This window comes from Chelonia mydas, chromosome 2 (assembly GCF_015237465.2).
Source record: "Chelonia mydas isolate rCheMyd1 chromosome 2, rCheMyd1.pri.v2, whole genome shotgun sequence".
In the NCBI taxonomy this organism is placed as follows: Eukaryota; Metazoa; Chordata; order Testudines; family Cheloniidae; genus Chelonia; species Chelonia mydas.
Genome location: NC_057850.1, coordinates 152,529,440 through 152,545,155, shown reverse-complemented (window position 1 = coordinate 152,545,155; position 15,716 = coordinate 152,529,440). Strand labels below are relative to the sequence as shown.

General features: G+C 39.9%; 1 protein-coding gene across 6 annotated transcripts in view; it reads right to left on the bottom strand.

The window, feature by feature from the left end:
* Positions 1 to 15,716, bottom strand: part of PLEKHG4B (pleckstrin homology and RhoGEF domain containing G4B) — a 196,888-nt gene that overhangs the window by 69,417 nt on the left and 111,755 nt on the right. For all 6 annotated transcript variants that reach the window (XM_043540377.1, XM_043540381.1, XM_043540382.1 and 3 more), the window contains 3 exons: positions 9,767 to 11,141; positions 3,319 to 3,522; positions 2,752 to 2,875 (listed from right to left, as the gene is read on the bottom strand). In XM_043540377.1, coding sequence (XP_043396312.1) covers positions 2,752 to 2,875; positions 3,319 to 3,522; positions 9,767 to 11,141 — 1,703 coding nt within the window. The remainder of the gene's footprint in view (positions 1 to 2,751; positions 2,876 to 3,318; positions 3,523 to 9,766; positions 11,142 to 15,716) is intronic.

Genomic DNA, 15,716 nt, shown 5'->3' with positions numbered 1-15,716 from the left:
GGAATCAACCTATACATTCCAGTTCTAATACATTTTTCACTGCCATGAGCTATACACATTCTAATAAATATAGATACAATTTCTAAGGCCCAGATTTAGGAAAACATTCCTGTTCTCTACAGCACTTAAGCACATTTGTAACTTGAAGTCAGTGAGACTTAACAACTTGCTTAAAAAGAAAAAGAGAACTTGTGGCACCTTAGAGACTAATAAATTTATTTGAGCATAAGCTTTCGTGAGCTACAGCTCACTTCATCGGGTGCATGCCTAAAGTTATACATGCACTTATGTGCTTTTCTGAAGCAGGGCCTAATTGCATACAAGGGAACTTTTCATTAATAAAAACAAAAAATTGTTTAGCACCATCCTTTTGAATGTCTATCCAAACTGGGCTGACCCTCCAAGCATTTTGATGCTCTGCCATTCCGAACAGTGAAAATGGCATTGTTAAATTTATGTGACACAGAAGAACTCAACTAATTTCAACAACAGACATGATTTCCAGTTTATTCTAACAAAATGTATTTGTTTCACTGACAAGTTTTGTTATACTTGAAACTTATCAAAACATCCAAAGCTAACAAGTATTAACAGAAATTTTTTTTGTTAACTTTAACTTAAGGGAAAATTGTAAAGAAGTAACATAGATATTCAAATACACTCTCAGTGCATAAAATCTCTTAAAAAATAAGTGCAAACATAAAATATCACACTGCATATTCGACAAACAAATTTAACACAGCTACATAATCAGCACGCAGCCTCAACCTATTCATCAGAAACCTTTCTAAACTCATATCCCCTTACACTGTGTGCATTTCACATATAAACTGTGAAATCTCACAAAATACACAGATAACAGAACCAATCGCACACCATCCTCAGTTCAGTTGCCTGTTATTACCTAGAGACCCCAATATTTTGCCCTTTCCCCTTGCTATACAGAGCAGAGACGTGATCCTTCCACATCCTACCTACCAACAATGATCAAGGGACGGCAACCTATCACATATTAATCTCCATATACAGTCCAGAAATAACCCCCTTTCCAATGGCACAAAAGACCAATGTACCCCACCCACCCTTTCTTTACAGAATGAAAAATCTCATTATACCTTCCCTATTCACCCTCCCATTGTTGAGTCAGATACAGATACTTTCCAGATACAGACCATATGTCCATCTTCATCTTCATCACTGAACACACAGAGGCCACAGATCTCAGAGCTCTTCAGGTATCTGGCTCCCCACACCACCCCACTGCCTCTCCCTCACCTTCAAGACTGAAGAGTTGCACAATATTCCTGGCTCCTGCTCCTCTCCTTCTAACTGAAGGCTTAGGAAATCTCAGGATCAGGATCACTAGGTTCCCTGACCTCGTACTGCCTTGCACAACTTATGGGACATTTCTTACTAATGGGAAAGCTTTGAAATGCCATCAGTTCCTCAGGTTCCCTGTCCTGTGAAGTGGAGGGGTGATACACAGAGGTCCCTTTCCTTTATTCAATATCCCATAGGCCACATGGACTTTATAACGTGTGCATCACTATACAAAACAACACCAATTTTTGTAAATAAGTCTTTTAAAAAGTTATTTTAAATAGTGTTAAGTCCTAGATTTTAAAGGTATTTTATTATATGTAAAGTCTGAAGTTTTAGAGTCAAGCTGCTTTTACCTAGAGGGACTTCAAAAAGCAGTTATTTTGTGTAAAATTTTTAAAAGTGCACTTTTAAGCCTCTGTCATCTATTAATGGCTTGACAAATATCCCTCAAACTTAAATAATTTCTACGTACCCTGAAATTAAATCCCCAAACCTCTCCTCGTGTGAAAAGCTATAAAGGGAGTGAATATAGGGACTAGAACGGAAACTTGGTTGCAACCTTAACTAGCGAGCGGCTACTGCAGTCTGTCCATAGTAGGGTAATATCTAAGGACCCTCAACTCAAAAACATTGTCATTGTTGTACTTTGGTGAATAAAACCACTGTGTACTTTGGCGCAACGAAAACCACTGCTGCAAACAGAATCATCATCATTACTAGATTAACCACACAAGGCTGGACTAAGTCTCCAATCCTGTAGGTCCAAATACACAAGCCTCTAGTACCTGAGATGAAAGAAAACCAATATAAAATATCACAGTGCACTATGAAAGAACCAGTCTGATGTGCCTAATTTTCAACCAGCCAGCAGAGGGCAAACTGTTCAAACACACTAGCCATCACAATTAGACACCTAAGTAGTTAATTTTGTCCAAAAATATAATTTTGTTCAAATACAGCTTTCTGCAAGGATTTTTAAGGATATTTAAATATGCAGATATTTGATAGGATAGTAAGAAGTTGAGCCAGAAGGACGCAACGGTACATTAGACAAACTACACGTCAAATAACGAGAGTTATTTAATGGCAATAAAACAAACAGCAGCAGCAGCGCCAAGTAAAGCTGGCAATTTTCATCCAAACCAACTTTCCTAGCCAAAATCTTTGAGTAGCTAAAAATGACGGTTTATAATGGAACCTGGTTGCAAACTTAAGCCCTGATTCTGCAATTTACACAGGTCTGTGATGCTTGCAGAGACCCACACAACTTCAATGGGGCTCTGCATGAATACAGCAGCCCACCAGGGCATTGTAAATTGCAGGACTGGGGCCTTAACTAAAAACCAGCTGTTACTGCTCTATAATAAGCCCTCTGTGATCACAACATCTGTGTCACCTGAAAAATGACCAGCCCAGCTCTCTTCATACCTGGGAATGCTATAGAAATACATCAGAAGACGAGCAAGCTCTGTACTTGTGGAATGTTCACTTGACCAGATGGTATTTCTTGTGCAGACTTGCACCACTGCTCTGCCACCCCGGTCTCGGCTTCCTAACCAAATAAAACACACAAAGAAAAGCCATTGAAGAAGCATGACTGAGAACGAGCGATTTAGAAGTGTGTGTGTTTGGAAAATGACAATGCAGAAACTCTTAAAAGTGAAAATCGTAGTGATTTTCCATCCCCTGCATTTACCTTATTATACTGATTGTGATCACAAAATTTCTTAATCAGTGTGAAGATCATTCCTACATATTTAAGTTCCTACTGGTGATTTTGATGGGCAAGATCTCTAGCTGGTATAAACTGGCTTGGCTCCATTGAAAGGAGTTGTCAGTTTATACCATCTGACCCATATATCTTCTAAAAATAACTTTTTCTGTGGCAATCAATTTATCTGGGCTATCTTTAAGAGATCTGTGCATATTATACTATGCATGTGTGTGTTTATGTTTCATTTATCATCAGGAACATTGTTATCTGTAATTACATACCACATAGAGAAATGACTCCAGACTGCAGTAATTCCTGGTTGATTTCAAGTAATTGGTTTGGTAATCTGTGACAAAGGTCTCCAGCATTTGTAGACAGCAGCTCACTCTCACAATGGAATAGCTCAGGAGATGCATTTGTAATTGTGCTATGCTCACCCTGGAAACTGTTTCTTGAGTCTATTACTGTTGAGTGCTGCGGAAAATCTGGCCAAATGAAAGACAACTGGTTAAAATTTTTGCTTTTCTGTGTATTTGAAAATTGCTCTTTAGGCAGCTTCCTATCAACATGTAAAATTAGCATATATTTGAAAATTAGCATATATAAACAGAACAGAAACCATATATAGATTACATTAAAAATAAATTAAAAGACATTACAGTTGTAAAGTTAAGCTCTCAGAAGTCAGGAAATTCCAGAATGAAGGTTGCCCATCGGACCTGTGCATATGCATGATTCAGTCTAATTATACGAGCAAAAAGAATGAGGAGTACTTGTGGCACCTGAGAGACTAACAGATTTATTTGAGCATAAGCTTTCATGGGCTAAAGCCCACTTCATCAGAGTATTTTCTCCACAGGACCCTGCTACTCTCAGTGCACAAGAATCATTCTGCTTCTCCCCCAGCTTGTTCCTGGCTCCAGTCTGTTCCTATCCTCCCCAGGCTCCTAGGTCTGTTCCCCATCTGCTCTTATTCCTCACGTCCGGTTCCAGTCCCTGTCCCTGTCCCCACACCCACCACAGCTCCAGCCCCCCTACTATACTCTTCACCCACAGACATTCAAGTCAGGCTGTTCCTCCTTCTAGTTCCTCCAGCACTAGTGCCCCTGGCAGTCATGAGAAGCAATTGCAGGGAAAGTCCCTTGGCTGGAGCATACAAGCTCTGTGGGATGTTGCATGAGCACTCAAATTGAGTAGGAGATGTATGGGGACTGAGCATGCTCAGTAAGGATGGAATAATCAAAGAATAAAGCTGCTAGCATCTAATAAACTTGCACTGAGCATGTGAGAACTGAGATTTTCAGAGGTTTATAGTTTGGCTAATTTGGAGCAAAATTTCACAGGGATGGCAAAAGGCATATCACTGACATGATGAAAAGGAGTACTTGTGGCATCTTAGAGACTAACCAGTTTATTTGAGCATGAGCTTTCATGAGCTACAGCTCACTTCATTGGATGCATACTGTGGAAACTGTTTCCACAGTATGCATCCAATGCAGTGAGCTGTAGCTCACGAAAGCTCATGCTCAAATAAATTGGTTAGTCTCTAAGATGCCACAAGTACTCCTTTTCTTTTTGCGAATACAGACTAACACGGCTGTTGCTCTGAAAACTGACATGATCGTGACCACCTCTACTAAATTTCAAGTCACTGCTTCGACACATGGAGGTGCTACAGCTTGTTATAATATTTTATATATACAATATGTTACAATAATTTTGTTAATGCATATGGACAAAACAATGTATTTTGCCTAATTTTGTTCTTGGGAATAGTGAAACTGCGTTAGCTGAAACATCTGGAAAAAAAAAATCAGCCTGAGGCAGAAACCCACCATGGGAAATTTCAGCCCAAACAGTTACAATTTGGCAATGTTATAAGCAACCAGAAACAGGGTTTTAAATTGGTGACCCTTCACTATAGGCATAGCTACCAAGTCTGCCTATGCTAAAGCTTGCATATTAAACTGAATGAAAAACACTGGGATTAATGTCATATTAAGTTTGCAAAACAAAGGACCCAGAGGTCTGGAAATTTCACTCTCAACTCTGCTATGTTGTGCTTATGCCTTCAAATATGATCAGGGCTTAATATGCGCCAAGGTTTGCCAGGGCTGAGCCCCGAGACCGCTAGGCTTGGCAGTTCATAGCCCTGCCATCTCTGGGCTTGCTGTATCAGTTATGAAAGTAAAAAACTTGCTTGAGCCCCGGCACATAATTGCTTGAGCCCAGGCACCTCCTTCATCACAGATTAAGCACTGAATATGGTCTTTCTTTATATAATTATAAATTATTGTTAATATTATAGAAGCAGTGATAGCAAGTCCATAGCCAAGCCTGCATTCAGATTTTTTTTTTTAAACATAAAGCAGGACTAAAGCCCCTGCAATATTAATCCTTCAGGGAACAATTAACTGCATTTTCCATGTCATTTTTAAAGAAAATATTTACAGACTTATGCAGAGCAAATATTTTTAAATGAACCCTAATTGAAACGGTCCGGAGCATCTTGCTTTTTTTTGGCTCTCTGTGGCTAAAGAACCTCAATCACCAAGCTTCTCGCACACACATAAATGTAGTTCCTATAACCTCTCACAGATAACATTAAACATTTGAAAAGTGGTCGAACACAAAGTTATTCCCTTAATGCATCATTCCTTTATGTGGCTCCATAAAGAAAAGCCAATGGAAATGGCCAGGATCAACCAATTACTTCTTTCCTCTGAGGGTGCCCAGCCTGCACTGAGACTGGGATCACTTGCAGGCAAGCTGAGGTTTGTCTTGTCAGCCTAGTTTGGCTGCCATTTTCCACCTAAACATGCCTCTTTCCATCTTACAGTCTTTAATAGTAACAGGGAGCAAGCAGGAGGAGGGAGATTTACAGCCATATTGGGTTGACACACCCCACTTGCATTGCACCTCAGCAGCTGAAGTAATATACTACAGTGATGGGGGGAGGCATATAAATAAATAGATTACATTAGATAGTAAGGAGACACTGGATCGGATTAACTTCTTCCAGTTTAGTAGGCAGGAGAACCACCCTGATGATGCATATTCTTATGTGTAAATAAATATACACAAATACACAGACAGAAGGGAAAGAAGAGGAAAGAAAGATGGAAGAAAAATTCCTTGGATGACATCGCACATTTCAGAGATGTCTACATCCCACAGTTGCTGTACCTTTAAGTGCTACTCAAGAAACAGGGAGAGATCAGAGTTTGCTAAACAGGAAAGGAAAATTCAGCTGGAAAATGGCTATTTTCAAACATCTGAAAAACTATTACCAGCAACAGAGAGAAAAAGCAGGAGTTAAAAGCTATAAAAATACACTTGACATCCCCCCATGGCACTTTATATTACTAAATGATTACAGATAAAAATCAGTATTTTATGCTGGTGTTGCTCAATAAGCAACACTGAGTTAATTATGGAATAACATTCTTGGCACAATGAAGCAACAAATGGCAGTGGAGTTGACTCAGTGCCAAACTGAAGCTGTGGCAAGGCACCTAATCAACTGCAAAGAAGAGGAAGAACTGTATGGTGGCTAGGGCATGGGACTGGGAATTTGGAGACTTGGGTTTTGTTCCTTGACTTTGCCAATGTACTTCACATAACCTTGAAAATTATCCCTGCAATATATAATTGTTATTGTTACTAAAAAAAATAAATCAGAAAATGGCTTTAGCCAAATCAACACAACTATACAAGTGGGACAGTTGCTCAGCTGGTATAAGTCATCCTAGCCCTGTTAACATCAATGCAGCCACACGGATTTACAACAGCTGAAGGACTGGCTCCGTTTATTTATTTATTTATCTTGAAATGTTCTGAGACATTGGGACTGGCAGATGGCTGCAATGCTCTCTGCAGGATTTGGCAGGGATATTAATGCCAAGGGTGCGTCGTAGCTGAAAAATATGCAACGTGCTTGAACCCTCTAAACTCTCCCTAGGTGCACCATTAGCTAAGGGTGTGCAGCACCTTGCAGGACTGGGCCTTGCATTTTCAGAGGAACCACTAATCTGAAAGCAAGGCATGGAATTTAGGTTTATTTCAATGCTTTCCAGGATGTAAATGGTTGAAATTACATTATCTGCTGTTGCTGGTCTATTCTTTCTTTCATCTGATGGAGAGGAGGTAGAAATCTTCTCTTCCCATAAAACATATTAAAATCACTTTTCTAAGAAAGTTTTAAATCTCTCTCTATCTTTGCATCTGTGCTAAGAAGTCTTCAGGATCTCTGCTGCCCCACCTAGGTTCCACAGCCATGGGGACAAACGCAAACCCTGAGGGAGCCAGACTTACGAGTCTGCCCTTCCCAAGGCAGAAAGTGCGATTCCACTTCACCAACTGCCATGTATAGCAATTGGAACAGCAGGCCAGGGAAAAATGCAAGGGGAGGCAGTCCTGCCCTGTTATCCTGGGGGAGCAGAGACTATTCCACCTGACTGACGGACAGAGAGTGGATGAGCCATGCTTCATGAGGACAGCTCTGTTCAGCCAGAGAATGAAGACAAGGCCACCAGGTCAAAGATAAACTCTCCTCCCCGTTAGCAACTAAGGTAGAAAGTAGCAAAAAATCTCCCATGGAACTTCCCAAACTAACTGGAATATCAGATGGAAGAGACCCCATCCTAAACCTGCTCCCTATGCTGCTGGAGCTACACAAGTTTTGCTACAGCCCGGGAGCATGATCTCCCCATCTCTAGCTGTCATGCAGCTTTGTGGTCCCCCATCTAAACTAGGTGCTAGCACTCAGAGGATAAAGCAACATGATGTAGGGCCAGTTTATGTCGTCATCAGAGGCTTGCATGCCCCTTACAGCAATGTAAAGTTAGGTCAAGATCTGGCTTTTTGATACCATTGCCAGTTTTTACAAAACATGACTATATCTAGTGTGAACCATTAATCCTAGCTATGATACCATTGATATACGTCACCGCGAATACAAATTTTGTCAAAAACGAAGAGTCCAGTGGCACTTTAAAGACTAACAGATTAGTCTGGTGGCACCTTAAAGACTAACAGACTCCTCGTTGTTTTTATGGATACAGACTAACACCGCTACTCCTCTGAGATTTTGTCAGTTCACCTTTGGATATTAATTAAATCAAACTGTTCACTGAAAGAACGACTGGTGAAACCCAGCAGCCTTATCACTTAAAGACTATAAAAACAATACAGCAGGGTGGTCCCAGTTTCAGTACTTGTGCTCCAAATTATCAAGACATTATCCCACATTATCTTAGGTGCTAACCCACGGCAATACAGAATAAAACAACATCAGCAGATTAACAGAATCTGGCAATCACCAATGGCAAATGCCCTGTTGGGAAGCTGTGAAATCACCTGAGATTTGTCACCACACAAACTGGAAGAGGGGGCGGTGGGGGAGGAGAAGAAATCTCTGTCCAGAAACACCTTTCCTAAAACACCCCAGTGCATAGCTCAATATGCTAATAAAAATTATGTACTACAAAACCCCACTGTCTTGCTCCCCACTGAGCAAAAAAAATATTTAAAGAGGATTCTTGTCTTAGAAATGACCCATCCATTTCTAAATAAATAAATACAACTTCAGCATTTCCCTTAGACTTGCAAGCATAACCTCTGAACTCTAAATGAGGAAAAAAGAAAACTCTAACTCCCAGAAGCTGAATCTGTGACCCCAGTCACCTCTGCTGCCAATCTTAAAATCAGTTGACCATAACATGACAATTTTTTAAGCAGAACTCCGCACTGAAGTCAATAGGAATTTTTACTTAAAAGCTTATGGCATGTTCTGGCCTACTGACTGACATTTTTATATTTTTATTGTGGTTTGATTCTTGTTTGAATGTAGAGTTGATACTGCGATAAGTATATTACCTGAAATATAAGAACAAAGAAATGCTGCAGATGAGAAAAGACCACACATTTATGAAGTTTCTCTGTTGTTTAAATGCCATTAAATTACGTAGAAGCAATCTTGTAAAAGTCTATCAACAACCATTAAAAATATGTTGCATGTTATTTGTACTTCAATACCATGTTTGTTGTAACTAGCCACACACTTTCCCTTATTTGAAAAACGGGCTCACATAACTTAGTTTTGGAGGGCAAAGGTTACTTTGGGATAATGACTGTCTCATTAGAAAGGTGGTATTCATGGTGTTCTCAGGACTGCATTTCACAGCTATTTAACACTTACTTCTCCATTGACAATTTGCATTTAAAGGTAGTTGATTTTTTTTTTGTACTGATCCAAATCACATGGAAAATAACTCGAGTTGTTTTTAATGTATAAAATATAAAGTACAGAGGAGAAATTCCAGACCTTCACTACATGCCCAGCATCTATGCTTTTGGTAACGTCTGTAAAATGCCAATTGACTCCAAAGATATTACATGGGGATTAACTGAGAGCAGAATTTCATGTGTGTTTCAAGAAGGTTTTTGTTGATCTCTGATCAATTTTTTTAAAAGCAGAATATACAAAGCATTCTGAAAAGCATATCTTAAAGCAATGGAAATAAAATAAATTTACTTAAAGTATTAAAACAGTAGTAAAATAGATGTGAAATAATAAAAACATTGATGATGTCACTACTATTTGTGCTTTAAATCTGAGCTCAGAAAGCAGAAAAAAAAGTAATTTTATGTACAAAGTTTATATATGTTGGTGCAGGCATGCTAAAGATATTATAAAAAATAAAATCCATGTTGTAGTTTGGCTTTTACCTTCAACCTCTTTGTTGCATTTGTTGCTTTTCACCGTAATGAATAAATGACCATTGGAGTCCAACTTCCCCAGTCTTAACGCATGTCCATTTAAGAGCTTTTTAGGGTTTGCACTTGCTGAATTATCTGAGAACAACCCTGGACTATGATCCTTGCAACGCGAACTCTTATGTGACCTATCTAAAGACCGAGACCTTCTCGGTCCAGCCCTGCACTCTGCTATTGAGAAAGTTTCATGAGGTACAAGCAGTTTTTCTGAGGCCTGTGAACAATCTTCAGGCCTTATGACTGCTCTTGTTTCCTCCTTTGGTGCAAGTCTATCAGCAAGAGAATCTTCCTTCTCAATCTGTTTCTCACAAGATTTGCTCTCAGAGATTCTCAAGTCATCATTCACTTCATATGAGTCCACTGTCTGGTCTGAAGACTCCTCTTCTGCAATTGACTCCTCTGAGCTGGAACCAAGATTCATTGGGTTTTGCAAAGCTTCCATGTATGACTTTCTAAACAAGCGCCTTGTCTCAAAATATGAAGAATCCCTGAGTTGTCGTCTTCTTGGACAAGGACTGCTCAAATCTGTGCTGAAAGTTATGCTTTTGATGCTGCTCTTTTTCTCCATTATGGGAGATAATGCTCCACCTTTTAATACTTCAGGTGTCATTTCAGGCTCAGTGGCCTGTGGTAAAGCCCTCTCCATCATGCTGGGGCAGTCCTTAGTCAACGTGCTGAGATTTACGTACTCTCCTTTGCTCTCCTCAGCTGCGGTTCCAGGGAATTCTAATTCTGCCCTACTTTCCGCAGTATGAACTGGACTATACACTTCACTCCCTTGGTTTCCATGATTATCGGTAAGTGTTGCTTCTATGACTGTAGAGCCAGTATCATTGGAAGTGGAACTGTCATGTGAACTATTGCTCTCCATGGTCTGTGTCATTGTTTTCACATCAGTATTATTACTGATTAACCGGTTGAGGAGAGGGCTACTGGAATAATTATGCAGGATTGTTTCAGCTGTAGGGACAAAAATAGGATTCACTATATTCTTCCAAGGTGTTCTATATACAGCTGGGCCAGTGGTAAGTAAGCAGCTTTGCAAGGGAACACTCCCCCTTTCACAATTTACATTTTCCAAAAATTCTGCTGTAAAAACACATCCATACATGGTTTCAGGTACAATAACTTCTTCCATTCCTTGTCCATGTCGGGAGAGGCATTTTAAAATTAGTTTTGCTGACTGCTTCCCAGCCGGAAGAATTTGTAAGTAGAAATCGCCTGGTTTCAGACGGACTCTGTGAAGAGATGCTAACTGTACTACCACTTTTTCATGGATGCACAGTGGCCAGCCTTCATGGTAGAAAATAAGACCAGTGTATTTAGCCTGTAAGGAAAAGAGAAAGAAAAACGTCTGAGGAAAAAAATCTTTATCTTGGAAGACAGCATTTTGTTACAAATATAAAACAGTGGGGTCAAATTCTGCACTGACTACTCCATCATTGAGCTCGATGCAATTAGACAGAGCTATAAAAGGTTTGTATAACATAAACATAACACAATTTAAATAGTGTCTCTTAAGATAAGGGATATCAATATTATGCCTCTTCCCACTAGAATAAGCTACTAGTTTACTGTTACATTGTATCTTGCAGCCTAATTACATTAATAGAACTGATAATAGTTTCAGAAGAAGGTAGGTCTCTTGGGTATAGAAAAAAGGGTAGCAATAGGCCACACACAGGCATGCAGATAGGAGCCATTAGGAGCAAGCTTAAGATAAGCCAGAAGGATAAAAATGGCAGCAAAAATAAAGGAATGGTAAACTCTTCCCTTCTAACCTAACATTTAGAGTCACCATTGCTATGGGCATTCTCACAGTCAATGAGAAGCAAAATGTGGACAATACTGCCCATGATGTGTAATAAAACATTTTTCAATGCACACAAACTACAAATTTCCCACACCAGTATTTAAAATAGTACCAGATACATACTAGCTGGTGGGTGACAGGAAAATGAGGGAGGGGCATCAGTGAGATCCAGGGTAACATTCTGGTAAGAAGTCCAGGTCCCACTCTGTCTACAGTTGCGGGTAAGGGGGAGGGTGCTGACCCTGGAGTCTGCTTAGGGAATTTATTTTTCATACTAACCCCTGGTTTGCAGGTGTCTGATAAATCTGAAGCCCCTCGCTCTGACAGCTTAAAGGGAGTTATTTCTCTTCCCCCACTTCCCCATTCCAGAGTCTTCAGGCAGTTGGGGCAAAAGTATGTCCATTTCTTCCTCTAACCAGTGACCTGGATGCTGCTGGGATGTGAGTGGGATGTCTCTGCTGCTGTACTCACTTCCCATCCTCCTGGCTGCGGTGAAGGGAGTGGAGAGATGTCTTAACTATTAAACCCTTCCTCCAGCTTCTTGACTGTTGCAATGGAGGAGGTTTTTCACTACTGAGATTGTCCTCCCCTCTAAAGAACTTCAGTACCTGCCTCTGATGCTACTAGAAGTTTCCCCCAAAAGCAACAGAGTGAAAATGCAGTATTTCCAACCCCAGGAATTCAAAATCTTAACACAGGCCCACAAAAATTACAAGATTTTAAATATATTTGGGGGGGGGGGAGAGTATTTTTGAGCACTTAGGGGTAATATTTTCTACTTTTTGTCTGCAACTATCAGGGCTAGAAACTTACCTTCAGAAAAAAAGCCAAGATATTCTCATATTCACATGACTGTAGGAGCTGGGGCTTTAAGTAAAATATCAACTATCACAAGACTCATGATAAAACTGTGGAAGTTGGTAACACTAAAACTGACATGATTCTTTTCAGCATCACTGCCCAAAAGACTGTCACATGGGCAAAGCTAGGAATAGCAGCAGAGGTACTGGAGTTTTCTCGGCAGACTCAGAAAGACAGCAAAGCGCTGGGTCACTTTTGGAAGGTTTTGTTTTACAGCCATCAAGAATTAAATTTTAAAAAAATATAACAATAAAAGCTTAAGTTTTGCAGAAACTGATAATGTCTTAAGACCTGTAGGGACAATTTTCTGCTCCTTGCTAGGGGAAGGGTTTGGATTTTTCAAGCTTTGTGCTAACATCAACTATATTTTTTTGCACTTGAAATCAAACTAGTTCTGATTCTGAGCAACTTGCAGGAAGTTTTAGAATAATATAATCAGGCATTGAAAAAAAAATAAGAAGGAAAACCAGAGAGTAAGGAAGCAGGAAGGACTTGGGGCTTTGGCATTGAAAGGGGGAGCATAACCTCTCTCTCCCACCTCCTTGGGGAATAGGTTCTTCTCTCCTTTTTGAACTTGTGTCTGTAGGTCCCACCCAATGATTTTCTGACCATGTCCCATGGAATGCTGAGCATCCCACATGGTGGCTCTCTTTCCCACCTGGTTGGGTACACTCCCCAGTTTCCTTAAGAGGTTCTCCCTACTGAGCCTCATAGATCAACATGTTTCTTGGAACTAAACACTGAGTTTGCAAAGGGAGTAAAGCACTGATCAGTTCATTCATTGGCTATGCAGAGCACTGCACAATGTCTGCATGCTATTAGGCTAAGCAGAGAAATGCATGAAAAAGTGGCCTTTCCTTTCTGGGGATGTGCGAGGAGCATAAAAAGAATAAACCTGTGATTTCACAGATAATTGGTGAAGATGGAGAAGTATCAGAGTAACCAAAACAAGGAGGGTCTCCAGGAAATATGTCCATGACACCTTTATATTGAGGAAAGGGTGGGGTGGGGGCAGAGATGGGAGAGGAACCTGAAGTTCACTTTACACAAAGATTCATTGTTTGTAGTTAAGTTGCAAATATTGGGAGAGCAAGGTACTTGCTTGAAACACCGTGTTTGCTTGCCAGAAATGGAATATTTTGGTCTCTAGTTTCCATTCACTCTGCACAACCTCTCTTTGCCTATATATCTCTAAAGACAAATGACTCTTGCCATTTGGAATCACCATTTATTTTCACATATGCCCAACTGCCTCAAACATTCTTTTAGATTTAAGACTTATTCAACTAATGCCACAGTAACAGCAAATACATTTAAAAAAAACTCCAGAAATAAGGGTACAAGAGTGAAGGATATGCACATTCCCTTCCCCTTACTAAAAAAAGCCAATAGTACAGGAACAAAATATCGAGACGGAATGTTAGGTCAGGCAAAAATGCACCTGCTGCAGAATCCTCCTACATCTGGGACTAACTAATACAGCATAAAACTGACAGGGTCAAAACATGCAGGCAGAATGCAAAGAAAGATTTAAGGACTGTAGCAGCTGTAAATAAAGTAATTGATACAAACTGTACTGTCTGACAGATAAGGAAAGTTCTGCATGTTTCAAGAAAAGTTATTTTAAAATAAAATAAAATAAAAATAATCCCACTCGACACAATCTTGCTTCTTTCTATTCAGTGTCTGTTAAACTCCTTATTAGTGGTCACTAATGCTAGCATATATAGGACACTGTTTAGCTCATAAGAGAAATATTTTAGTGACATGATGGGGAGCGTGAATTCTTCTGAGAGGATCTATATATGGAGGGGAGCTCCCCATTCTCACTAGCAGGGTGGTGACAGCTGATTCCTTGGTACCATCACCCCATGTCACAGATCCTAGGCAGATTGCAGGTTAGGGGTGCATAGCCGCACCATCTTGGCGTAAATCTACTAAGAAGTTAATGCAGTGTCTGGTTCTGCAGGGTGGGGGGTAACCCCTGCCCTCCTCAATGGTACCATGTGAGGAAGACTCCACAAAAGGAACCTCACAGTTTCCCTCCCACCATGGCCTCGTCCTATTGTGCTTTCATGGTGTTATGTGTTTTTGCCCCCCATTCCCCATCCCCCAAGAAAGGAACAATTTCTCCCTTCCCCTCGCCAGTAGTTCTTTCACACAATTGTCAGAATATACATTCAGTTGGGGGGAGAGAGGGGGAGAAGATAATTCACTCAAGTAAAAATAAGAAGCAGCCCTCACCATTTTTTTTCCTCCCTCTATTTATTTCCCAGCTTTTATTCTAATCTAATTAGTCACTCTTCATGGCAAACACAATTACAGCTTATTTCTTTTAGCATTCTGTAATAGTAAACTCAGTGTTTAAAATTCACAGTAACAGATGAAAATTACAAACAGCTTTAACTGTTTGGAGGGAAGGCTTTGAGACCACAGGTCTGGCTCTTAATGATCAGTAATGTTACATAGCTTATGATGAAAAGATTTCATTTTAAAGCAAAAAAAGCATACTTGTGTAACTAGAAAGATGAAAAGAAAAACAGCCACAGAGACTACTGTTATTTACATGTCACAACAACAAAACAAAAGGTTTGTCAAGACCTTACTGTAACATTCCTATTCTATACATCTACTCATTTTGACAATTACTTCATTATTTTTGGAAAAAACAAAGAAGCTGAAATTTGCAGTTTTATCCCTAACACCATACAGTTTTTAACCATTCAACATTCACTTGCAGAAAAAAAAGTCTTTTCCCAGCTCCTTGGCTAATGACATTTTAAACAAATTGTTGAATTCCGCAGAGGCCATGAAAGGTGATGAGAAGTTCAGAAGAAAGCCAGCCATCCAGAACTGGGTTTAAAAACAGTTAAGAAAAAGGATTTTCAACCACTTCCAGACTGACAATGAGATGTGCTGGTCCAGTGGGCATAAGAGGAAAGAAAAAGCCGAGGCTGGGAACGTTGGAAAGCAGCTTTCAATTGTTCGTGCAGTCAGCTTCACAAGCTCTCTGAAAAACAGTCTGTCTTGATACCAAAGAAACTCTATTCCCTAAAAATCCATCTAAAGAATGACCTTGATAGATTGCCTGCTACTAAACCTGGTAATGGCTGTTTCTCTAGGCATAACTCATACTTAAACTCCCCCAAAAAGATACTGTAGTGTTACCGAGGAAATGTAGTACTACTTCATATGGAGAATTCTCTCGTAGAAACAGAGTGTCAAGCA